The sequence below is a fragment of the Colobus angolensis genome, unplaced genomic scaffold (genome assembly GCF_000951035.1).
Source record: "Colobus angolensis palliatus isolate OR3802 unplaced genomic scaffold, Cang.pa_1.0 Scaffold97, whole genome shotgun sequence".
NCBI classification, from domain to species: domain Eukaryota; kingdom Metazoa; phylum Chordata; class Mammalia; order Primates; family Cercopithecidae; genus Colobus; species Colobus angolensis.
The window spans coordinates 401,403-413,316 of NW_012123709.1; the positions used below are offsets into that span (position 1 = coordinate 401,403).

Consider the following 11,914-nt stretch of genomic DNA (forward strand, 5'->3'; position numbering starts at 1 on the left):
TTTTTGTATTTTTAGTAGAGATGGGGTTTCATTTCACCATGTTGGCTAGGCTGGTCTCAAATGCCTGACCTCAGGTGATCCACTGACCTCGGCCTCCCAAAGCTCTGAGGTTATAGGCATGAGCCACTGCCACTAGCCGAGCAGCTCTTAAAATGGTTTTTGTCACTTCCTGCTTCTGACCAGTTCATCTAAATTCTGTTTGATTTCTTGGCATTCTGTAGAACCCTCTTGCCTACTGTTGGTTGCCCATATATTCAAATAACAAAAGTGTTAAACCTTATGCCATCCTGCAAGAAAATGTGATGGCCCCAGGGCTACATGTGGATTTCTGACACTGGAGTTTGAAAAACGTAATAAATTGATTGATTGTTGAGAATGGGAGCATATTGACATAAGATTCATTCTGCCTCTTGTTAGCCATTTTATTTTAAAAATATTTCCTGAACACATTTTTAGTACCCTGTCCTGTGGCCATAGTATAAGTATCTAGAGAGATTCTAAACACAGGGAAGAGATTCAAATTGTCCCATGCTAGGGGAAAAGGAAATATCAGTCTAGGGCAGTGATGGGCAGTCTTTAGAATTGTAATATCCTTTTATTGTGGAACAACCATGAGATCCATCCATGTTTCACGAGACCAAACCTGGGAGTAAGGCCCACCTTGGCCTCCCAAAGTGCTGGGATTACAGGCGTGAGCCACCGCGCTTTGGCCCTAATTTTTTTACTTCAATAGCTTTTGCTGTACAAGCGGTTTTTGGCTATGTGGATTAATTGTAAAGTGGCGAAGTCTGAGATTTTAGTGCACCCATCACCCAAGTAGTGGACATTGTATCCAATGTGTAGTTTTTTATCCCTCACCCCTCTCCAAAGCTCCCCACTTCTGAATCTCCAAAGTCCAGTATACCACTTTGTCGTTTTTTGTTTTTTGTTTTTTGTTTTTGAGATGGAGTCTCATTCTGTCACCCAGGCTGGAGTACAGTGGCACGATCTCGGCTCACTGCAACCTCCGTCTCATGGGTTCAAGCAGTTCTGCTGCCTCAGCCTCCCCAGTAGCTGGGATTACAGGTGCCTCCCACCACGCTTGGCTAATTTTTGTGTTTTTAGTAGAGACAGAGTTTCACCATGTTGGTCAGGGTGATCTCGAACTCCTGACCTCGTGATCCACCCGCCTCGGCCTCCCAAAGTGCTGGGATTACAGGTGTGAGCCACCGTGCCTGGCCAATATACCACTTTGTATACCTTTGTGTACCCATAGCTTAGCTCCCACTTATAAGTGAGAACGTATGGCATTTTGTTTTCCATTCCTGAGTTACTTCACTTAGAGGATAATGGCCTCCAGCTCCGTCTAAGTTGCTGCAGAAGACATTATTTTAATTCTTTCTTATGGCTGAGTAGTCTTCTATGGTGTATATATTTCATATTTTCTTTATCCACTCATTGCTCGATGGGCACTTAGGTTGCTTCCATATCTTTGCAATTATGAATTGTGAAACGTGTGCAGGTGTCTTTTTGATATATGACTTCTTTTCCTTTTGTAAACACCTTGTAGTGGGATTGCTGGATCAAATGGTAGATCTACTCTTAGTTCTTTGAGAAATCGCCATATGTTTTCCATAGAGGTTGTACTGATTTACATTCCCATCAGCAGCGTATAAGGATTCTCTTTTTACCACATCCATGTCAACATCTATTGTTTTTTGACTTTTTAATAGTGGCCATTCTGGCTGGGGTAAGGTAGTATCTCATCATTTTGACTTGCATTTTCCTGATGATTAGTGATTTTGAGCATTTTTTCATTATGTTTGTTAGCCATTTGTATATCTTCTCAAATCCCATTGAGAAATGTCTATTCACGTCATTTGCCCACTTTTTGATGGGATTATTTGTTTTTTTCTTTCTGATTTGTTTGAGGCCCTTGTAGATTCTAGATTTTAGTCCTTTGTTAGATACATAGTTTGCAAATACTTTCTCCCATTCCATGGGTTGTCTGTTTACGCTGATGATTATTTCTTTTGCTGCACAGAAGCTTTTTAGTTTAATTAGATCACATTTATTTATTTTTGTTTTTGTTGCATTTACTTTTGGGATTTTAGTCATAAATTCTTTGGCTAGGCTGGGCGCAGTGGCTCATGCCTGTAATCCCAGCACTTTGGGAGACCAAGGCAGGTGGATCACAAGGTCAAGAGATCAAGACCATCCTGGCCAACATGGTGAAACCCTGTCTCTACTAAAAATACAAAAATTAGCTGGGCGTGGTGGCGCATGCCTGTAGTCGCAGCTACTCAGAAGGCTGAGACAGGAAAATTGCTTGAACTCGGGAGGCAGAGGTTGCAGTGAGCCGAGATAATACCACTGCACTCCAGCCTGGGCGACAGAGCGAGACTCCATCTCAAAAAAAAAAATCTTTGCCTAGGCCAATGTCTGGAAGAGTTTTTCCTAGGTTTTCGTTTAGAATTTTGGAGATTTCATGTCATATCCATCTTGAGTTGATTTTTGTATAAGGTGAGAGATAGGGATCTAGTTTTATTCTTCTATATGTGGCTAGCCAGTTTTCCCAGAACCGTTTGTTAAATAGGGTGTCCTTTCCCCAATTTATGTTGTTGTATGCTTTGTCGAAGATCAGTTGCAAACCTGGGAGTAATTTTTTGAGGAAGGAAAGGCAATTCAGGTAGAAGGAGCTTCTGAGGAAACACAGAAAGAAGAGTCAGAAGAAAGCTTGCATGATAGCTAAGAAATATCTTGCGAAAACAAAAGGGATTTTGTTAATGAGGTACTGGAGGAAAAAGATATGAGAAAAACATAGGTGGAGAGATAGAAAGATAGGGAGTAATGTGAAATTTGCCAGGAAGCCACCAAAGATAGGACAGCAATGCTTGCAGCCATGGCCTAAGGGATGAAAATTCTGTATGTGGTAGCCAAAGCATCTGTTTAATGATGATAAGGAGAAGAGGCAGCAATCGGATAAAGCTCAAGAACCAGATCCCTTGGCTTGTTGGTGCTCTATGACGAGGGCTTCCAAGAAACTTTCATGAAAGTTAGGCATGGTGGCTCACACCTATGATCCCAGTGCTCTGAGAGGCCGAAGTGGGAGGATCACATGTAGGCCAAGAGTTTGAGACCAGCCTGGGCAATATAGTGAGACTGTCTTTACAAAAATATTTTTAAAAATTAGCCTGAAGTGGTAGATGCCTATAATCTCAGCTACTCAGGGGGCTGAGGTGAGAGGATTGCTTGAGCCTAGCAGTTGTTCAGGGTTACAGTGAGCTGTGATCATGCCACTGCACTCCAGCCTGGGTGACAGAGCAAGACCTTGTTGAAAAAGAGACAGAGGAAGAGAGAGAGAGAGAGCACTTTGGGAGGCCGAGGCGGGCAGATCACATGAGGTCAGGAGTTCAAGACCATCCTGGCCAACATGACAAAACCCTGTCTCTACTAAAAATACAAAAATTAGCCAGGTGTGATGGTCTGCACCTGTAATCCCAGCTACTTGGGAGGCTGAGGCAGGAGAATCGCTTGAACCCAGGAGGCGGAGCTTGCAGTGAGCTGAGTGAGATCGTGCCACTGCACTCCAGCCTGGGTGACAGAGTGAGACTCTGTCTCAAAAAAAAAAAAAAGTAGTTTTCATCTGTGAAGAAAATAAGAGTCATTTCTGTTGCCTATGGCATGGACTGGGAGACAGCGGCAGACAGGGACGTGTTAGTGCCTGTTTCTGCCTGCCCTGTTGAAATCACACCTGACCAGGGACTCAGCATACTTAGAGAGGGGAGGACCTTTTCCGGCCCAAAAGAGTACCTTCCACCTTGACAACTGAGGCCAGACAATGTAAGATTGTTTTTATTGCTAAATAACTTATATCAAAGAGAATCCACTGATAACAGCAGTAATTAAAAACTTAAATGTATGCTATGGATAACCCTTTTTATATCCTCAAGGAGAAAACAAACCCTGCAAATATTTAACATTTATCAACTGCAGGTTTTTTTAACATGGGTGAGTTCATGGTGGTAATAACAGGAACAAAAGGTATTTGTTTTGATCAGTGGGTGTTAGCTGATGTGACTTTTTTAGAAATGAAAACAGAACTGCAAATCATAGTTTCTATTGGTTCTAAGCTTGATGTTCACCACCCCACCATGCCATCATTTACCTATGTACTTATAGTTGAAGGCAAAACTAAATTAAGGCAGACGGTAAATGGTGATGTCCTTTCTTGTAAGGGGGAATCTGTTAGACAATTAGAGTTAAAATGCAAACAAGAGTAGTTTAACCTCTATCATCAAGAAGCCATATGGAGCACTGTCGTGGGATTAGAAGACATTTGTTTTTGTTAGACTCCAACATCCAGGCCACAAATTGAGCAACTTTAAAAATGTTGGGAGATTCTTTTTATCAAGAATTTAATCACACATAGATTTTAAAGGTCTCTTATTGAATTCTCAAGTCAATTTTAATACCTAATGAACCGTTGGATCATTCATCATCTTCTCTAATTCTTTCTCATGAGATTTGGAAACCACTTCATGTTACTGTAACAAAAAGAAAAACCACTTACTCCTGACAGATTATTTTCAAGGAGTTGAAAAAAGACAGTAGTATACACATGTCAAACCAGGGGAAAAAAGCATTCCTTAGAGAGATACCTGCTGGGCTTATGTGATTTCAAAGAACACATGCCATTGATTTATTTATGAGAACCTATGGCTTTTCCCTTTTCTCGGGTTAAAAATTTATTTGATACAATGCAGGGTGAGGACTTTGTGAAGGAAAAAAGAAGAATGTTCATTTCCCTTTTATCTGTCCTTAAAAAATGACCTCTTTGGCAGGGAGTGTGGATGTCCTCATCAGTGAGAGATTTTTTTAAGTTGGTATTTTGAGTTTTAGATTTAGTTAAAATTTCATGTCATACTCATCTTCCTTATTAAGCTCTACTTCTCTCTCTAGAGAAGAAGCTAAGAAGAATCAAAGGTTTAAATCAGGAAGTGACTTCCAAGGACATGCTTCGAACTCTGGCCCAAGCCAAGAAGGAATGCTGGGATCGGTTCCTCCAGGAGAAGTTAGCTTCAGAGTTCTTTGTGGATGGACTTGATTCTGATGAGAGGTAATTGATTCCCCATCTAGTTCCAGCTGAAATCATCCTTTTTGTAGTTTTCTATTTGTTTTTAGCCCAGCAGTAGATTTTTAAGAACAGACTTCTTTGCCAAAAGGCAAATACTGCAGCTACATGTTGGTCACATACGAAGAGAGTTAAGGATAAACCATTGTGTTCATTTTTAAATATGCAATGACTTGAGAAAGTAGTAATTAATCAATCTCTCTTATGTTTTTGAATTGTTTCTCATGAGGTTTGGAAAACATGTTACTGTAACAAAAGGAAAAACCATTTACTCTTCAGAGAAATTATTTTCTGGAACTCTCTCTTCTTACCTCTGAATTTCCACTGCCCCACAAATTTTTTTTTTTTTTTTTGAGATGGAATCTTGCTCTGTTGCCCAGGCTGGAGTGCAGTGGCACGATCTTGCTCACTGCAATCTCTGCCTACTGGGTTCCAGCAATTCTTGTGCCTCAGCTTCCTGAGTAGCTGGGACTATAGGCGTGTGCCACCATACCCGGCTAATTTTTGTATTTTTAGTAGAGATGGGGTTTCACCATGTTGGCCAGGCTGGTCTTGAACTTCTGACCTCAGGTGATCTGCTTGCCTCGGCCTCACAAAGTTCTGGGATTACAAGTGTGAGCCACTGCACCTGGCCTGCCTTACCGAATTTTTGTCAGATTGTAGCCACTCAATGAATTTATGTAGATTAAATGAATGAATTGATTAAACATCCACTGTGTGATAGCACTGTGCTTTGGCGTCATGGAGGGAATGGTATAAGGAAGTTTTAGACCCATTTGTTTTTGTCCTCAAGACTACTTGCGGGCAGATGACAAATATGTAACAATACCAGGCAGTAATAAGAGAAGGGCCAGTTTAGTAGAAGTGACAGAACATGCTTTGGGAATTGAGAGACCGCTGAGCTCCCTCCTGGCTTTGGTGTTTTGCCATAGAGGGAGGCAGGACTTGAACAGTACCTGCAAGTAGTTTAGATGCAGAAAGATAGAGAGGTAGAGAGGACATGCTGCCCTGCCCCAGTGAGGAGGAATGGGGCTCGACACTCAGGAAATCGGCTCTGCCACTTACTGGTTGTATGTTCTTGGGTAAGTAACCTGTGTGTGCCTCAGTTTCCTGATCTGTGAAATGGGAGCAATCAGCTCTTACCTTGTAAGTTGTTATGAGGGTTAAACGAGTTACTATATGTAAAGGGTATAGAACAATGCCTAGCACATGGTAAGCACTGTAGAAGTGTTACTAATATTATCCTTCCTAACAGAATTTTAGATAAGAAATTATTCAAAGTAAAAATCAATGGGGGGAGTAAAAAATTGAATTTTAACAAAAGGTCTTAGGGTTTGTCCATAGGTTTGCAACATACGGACACTGGTGTTCAGAGTCCCGTCGTGTCAGAAGTACTGCTGCTGAAATCAGGACCGTATGTGAATCAAACTTCATAGGTGCATTTACTTGCAAATTTGCAAAATACTTTCACTTACATTATCTCAAATGCTGAATGAGCATGCCTCTAGATGCTTCAAAATCAGTGTAGCCTCTAAGGTCAGGCCAACTCTCCTCTGAGGGTTCAGGAAATCATATACATTTTGCTCTTTTCTATCTCTAAAGGTCCAACCTAATTAAGTCTTAAATTGCTCCAAACATAGGAGATTTGAAGATGCAGACTCCTGACCTGCTGATAATTTTGTATTTACTTATATTCTCTCTCCCCCTGAATACCTCCCTTCTCTCCAGCTCTGAGAAGAAAAGACAAAACTTTCTCCTGTGTCATTCTCAAGTAGAAATCCTCTTTCTCTGAAATCAGATCAACATGTTCCTATGTATTTATCAATATGTAAAACAATGTGGATTTTCCCTTCTCTATGGAAATAATTTGAACAATTCTATGAAAAGTGTGGTAAATGAAGATTAAATGCTGTGTCACACCTGATTCCCCTGAGCTGTGAGCACTAGAGTCAATCAGCTGCTCTCACTGCCCTCTGACATTTAGATTTTTCCCCAGAGCCTACATCTGTGGGACTGTTTCTTTCTACCATTGTCCAGAAAAAACACCAGGAAACACTAGTTCTTCAAAGTTTATCTTTTCAACAGAAGCCATTTTATAATGGGGTTGTATAGGTCTTCACGTATGTGAGGGCCAGGTAGGTGATCCTCCTTGTGGTATGCTTTTGGCAAGGGAGTAATGGGCTGAGAAATCCAGCTGTCCAAAACATAATTCCCCCATACACCGAGAGAGGCCTGAAATCTGCTGTTACGGTATTCTTTCTTGGGTTGAGACTTTGTGCTATTGAGGAGCATTGAATAAGGTTTACATTATTTCTAGTCATTTATATTTTACTGTGAATGTCTAATAGCTTTAGGGTATAGGGTCCTGTAAGGAAGGTCGGTAGGGGACCTTGAGCTTGACAATTACATCTCTACTCTCCCTATAGATCCAGACAAAAAGAGAGCCCTCTGGCATAGTGGTCAGTCTCTTGTGGGGAATATTTGCTGCTCAGATGTTTTTATCTTAGGGACTTGCTATAGGATGAAATAAGCAAACAAAAAAACCCACAAAAAGAAAAAACAAACAAACAAACAAAATCACTGAGTGCAAGCAAGTGCTATAATTGAGTCCCAGACTGCCTCAGCTATAAGAGGCAAAAGATACTCAGATTTTTGCCTCAGTAATAATTTGGTATTTATTTGAGTGTTTCTTCCCCTTGACAATTTCTTTCCTCTCCTGTTTTGAGTGAAAAAAGACCTATCTTTAGGTCTTTAGGACTGAGGCATACACTCTTCAGCGGTTCTCATCAAGCCTTCAGAGGCTCTGCATTTGAAGGGGGCCTACTGCTGCCTGTAGCCAAAGTGCCCACTATGGGGTAAATTATGCGCAGAGCTGCCAGGATGCACAGCTGCCATAGGAGTATCCTTGTACTCCCCAGGTTAGCAGTGAAAAACCATTGTAGGAAGAAATTGCTGGTGGGCGGGAAGGTAGTGTTTGAGTAACTGAGATAATCATTAAGTAATTAATCAGTGAGGTCTGACACAGCCACCCCTTTCTTCTGCCCTTTCATAGCACCTTGGAACATTTCAAGAGGTGGCTCCAGCCGGATAAAGTAGCCGTCAGCACAGAGGAGGTCCAGTATCTGATTCCTCCAGAGTCACAGGTTGAGAAGCCAGTGGCCAAGGACGAGCCAGCAGCCGGGGACAAACCAGCAGCAGCAGAACAGTAAATTACACACTCACACACGTGGAGCAGCTGTCTCGGGTCCAGAGGGAGCAGCATGGAGCTCAGTGGCAGCAGCAGGGAGAAATCCACAGAGGGAAAAAACGCAAATTTCACTCCACAAAGAAAACAGCTGCAAGCCCCCAGGGACTTACTTGGGGCTGGCATGTGTGACTGTCTTGGGTGAAGTGACTGACCCAGTGCACGCTGGATCAAAATGCTGCTTTCCTCTGTGTCTCAGCTTGACTGAGCTCTGTCACTGCAGATTAGAAGTCTGCTAAAGATCGAATGTGAAAGTACTTGGAGAAACTGAGGCCCCTCATGTGTAATGTGTAAGTTAAGTGAGCCATATATTTTCTTGCCTCTTCTGGACATTCATGCTTGTGTCCCAAGTATTCCCTTGGTGAATTGTCACGGGTGAGTGGGGCCAGTAAGAGTGAAGTCTCCTCCTTGAATCCAAGCCCCATCTGGGGCTTCTCTAACAAATCTGTAGTAAGTGTACGGACTCTAGAGAGAGAGGCTGGGCTTCTTTCTCTCATTTGTTCCTTGCGGAGAAAAGAAGTGTGAAAATGTGGGTGTTTATGTCTGTGTATATATATTTTTTATTTCATGCATGGCTTCTCCTCCAACTTCCTCCTGCACTTAAAAAAGGGCTAGGTTCCAAATTAGACTTGTAAATATGGTGTTAGTGTTTGACACCACTCCTGGATAGTTCCAAACGTCTTCCTTGCGGCAGCTTTCCTGGCTCAGCCCGAGGTTCCCTCCCTGTTTATCGTGTTCATGATCAGTATATGTTGTCCATGTAAAACTTTTCTCAATGGAATAGCAGTGTCTGTGGTGCTGTTGACTCGATTCCTCCCGGAGGGATGTTCCAGGCAGCAGGAGGTAAAGACTAATGCATGCCAAGCCACGGGAGCTGGCCACCTTTGCCAGACTCCTGTTATTAGCATATGCCCTCAGACAGTCCAGACTTTGGTGTTCTGAGGCCTTTGCTCCATAGGCCTTCTTCCTGGGTAGTAGCTTACAAATCCCTAATGATCAGTAGGGTGGCTGTAAAAATCTTCAGATCCAGAGAGGAGCCAAAAGAAAAAATAGAATCAATCAATCAATCTTCTGAGAACATTTGCTTTTTTTTTTTTTTTTTCTCTGAGGCAGGGTCTCACTTTGTTGCCTAGGCTGCAGTGCAGTGGTACAATCATATAGTTCACTGTAACCTCAAACTCCTGAGCTCAGGTGATTCTCCCACCTCAGCCTCCTGAGTAGTTGGAATTACAGGTGCAAGCCACCACACCCAGCTACTGTTTGCTCATTTCTAAATCAAGTATTTGCCTTGCCCAAAAAGATAGGAACCAATTAGGTTGTTCCATATACTTGCTTAGTGATATGAATATTTTTATTGTAATATTCAAATATACTTTCCTCTTTTTTCCTTATTTTTTTTGTTTTTCTGAGACAAGGTCTCCTCAGTCTGTTACCCAAGCTGGAGTATAGTGACAGTCATGGCTCACTACAGCCTCAACCTCCCAGGCTCAATCCATCCTTCTGCCTCAGCTTCCCCTGAGTAGCTGGGACTATAGGCATGTGCCACTATGCCTGGCTAATTAAAAAAAATTTTTTTTGTAGAGACAGGGTCGCATTATTTTGCCTAGGTTAGTCTCGAACCTCTGGGCTCAAGCTATCCTTCCACCTTGGCCTCCCAAAGTGCTGGGATTACAGGTACAAGCCACCATGCCTGCCCCTTTCCTCTCTTTCCATTGACTAATGGTTAAACTTTTCTTTTTTTTTTTGAGACAGGGTCTCACTCTGTCACCAGGGCTGGAGGGCAGTGGCATGGTCTCAGTTCACCACAGTCTTGACCTCCTGGGCTCAGGTGATCCTGCCTGAGGCTCCCGAGTATCTGGGACTACAGGTGCACACCACCATGCCCGGCTAACTTTTTGTATTTTTTGTAGAGGTGGGATTTTGCCATGTTGTCCTGGCTGGGTTAACACCTTTATTAGTAAATTTAGTAGCTTTATTCTTACTGCATTCTATTGGCAGGATACACGTGACACAGAGAGTGGCTCTCTGTGGCCCCTGGGCACGTTGAGGAAGCCAGAGTACTGACGGTCATCCAGCTCTGGTCCAGGCTTGCAGGCTGCCCCTCTCCACCTGGAGTTCAGATGCCAGGCCTCACTCCACTCCAGGAGTGATGGCTGTCAGGATGGATTTTTTAAAGAAAGAGAAACTAAAATTTTTCTTTTCCCTGGATGATAAACAAAAATTATTCTTCCTCAGAAACAACAATTTAAGAAAAAAAAACAATGAGGTCCCAAAACACTCTCCCAAAGTGCAGATCATGGGACGGTAAGAGAATATTTCTATCCCCGAAAACAGTGTTTCTGTCATTCAGGCAAGGTTCTAGCTTTGCCTTTTCCCTACTTCCCATTTTCTACCTCAGAAACAGAAATCGGAATATGAGAGCGTGGAGAATCGCTTTAGAGGAACTGAAACGGAGTTGTAAGTTGAACGGTTTCTAGCCCATGTGTAAACCTGGGTGCGGTGTGAGAGGAGCTCTGCATGACTCCACGGAAGGGAACCCAGTGAGTTGTAGCTATAGTTTCTTAATTGATTTAGAGGTGACAGCGTAAACAATGGCTCTAAAAAAATGACTCTTAAAAAAAAAGCCCAACCAGCTTTGGCCCTACTTCAGCTGTAAGACTCAAGACAGGATACTGCCTTTGGGATGTTAGGTCTGTGCAAGGGCTGTTTACTTGAACCCAGAAATAGGTTATTTAAGGCAGAGATTCATTTATCTAACCAATATTTGTTGAGCCCCTGCCATGTTCCATTTACCAAAACCAAATTTGACACTAGCTCCCACAGCTGACTTGTTAATATAGATTTATCTTAGGCTAGTGAAGTGGCACTACATTGGAAACTGAGAGTCTTTTGAGTGCTGTCTTTTATCTGTCTTGTGGCTTACTGAATGGTCATAAATAAGTCAAGTGACCTCTTCATGTTCCAGTTCCTTTTTAGTAATGGGACTAACCACAGGAAAAAATAGTATTGGCCCAAAATGCTGATCTGTTTCCTTTGACCCTGAAAACTCCAAGGAACTACAGTTAGGGCTTCCTCAACCCAGTTAAGATTTATAAGTTGGTGGAGAGTCTTACTTATCACCCCTAACTTTCTTCCTTCTTCCTCCTTAGTGAAATAGGCAGCAAGTTAGAGCAAATGGAGCAATATTTAGTGCTAAGCCTTAGAGCCAGGGGAGGGTAATCACCAACAGGGGCCAAGCCATAATGACTTGGTACACCCAGAGAAGGCTGGGCTGCAGCCAGGCAGATAACCTGAGGGACTGCCGCCGTTCTCTCCCAGCATACACACGTGCTCATCACTCAGTGCCTGGCGAGATCCTGACTGGAGTGACACAGGCATGCATCTAATACCTGATGCAGAAATAGGCCCTGGCTGTAGGCAAAGCAAGTAAACAAACGTCCCACCAGCTGTGGCCGAGGTACACCCTTCCAGGCAGACCTGCCCACCAGAACCATTGCTGGAAGACGGAAGCCCTGGAGCCTCTCCCTGGCCCTGTTTTGGAAGGAGTCCTCCAAGGC

At 42.8% G+C, this 11,914-nt stretch overlaps 1 protein-coding gene across 1 annotated transcript in view; it reads left to right on the forward strand.

The window, feature by feature from the left end:
* Positions 1-9,138, forward strand: part of LOC105504963 (chromosome unknown open reading frame, human C15orf57) — a 15,840-nt gene extending 6,702 nt beyond the window's left edge. The window contains exons 3-4 of the mRNA XM_011932617.1: positions 4,942-5,098; positions 8,166-9,138. Coding sequence (XP_011788007.1) covers positions 4,942-5,098; positions 8,166-8,322 — 314 coding nt within the window. The 3' untranslated portion in view covers positions 8,323-9,138. The remainder of the gene's footprint in view (positions 1-4,941; positions 5,099-8,165) is intronic.
* The last annotated feature ends 2,776 nt before the right edge of the window (positions 9,139-11,914 follow it).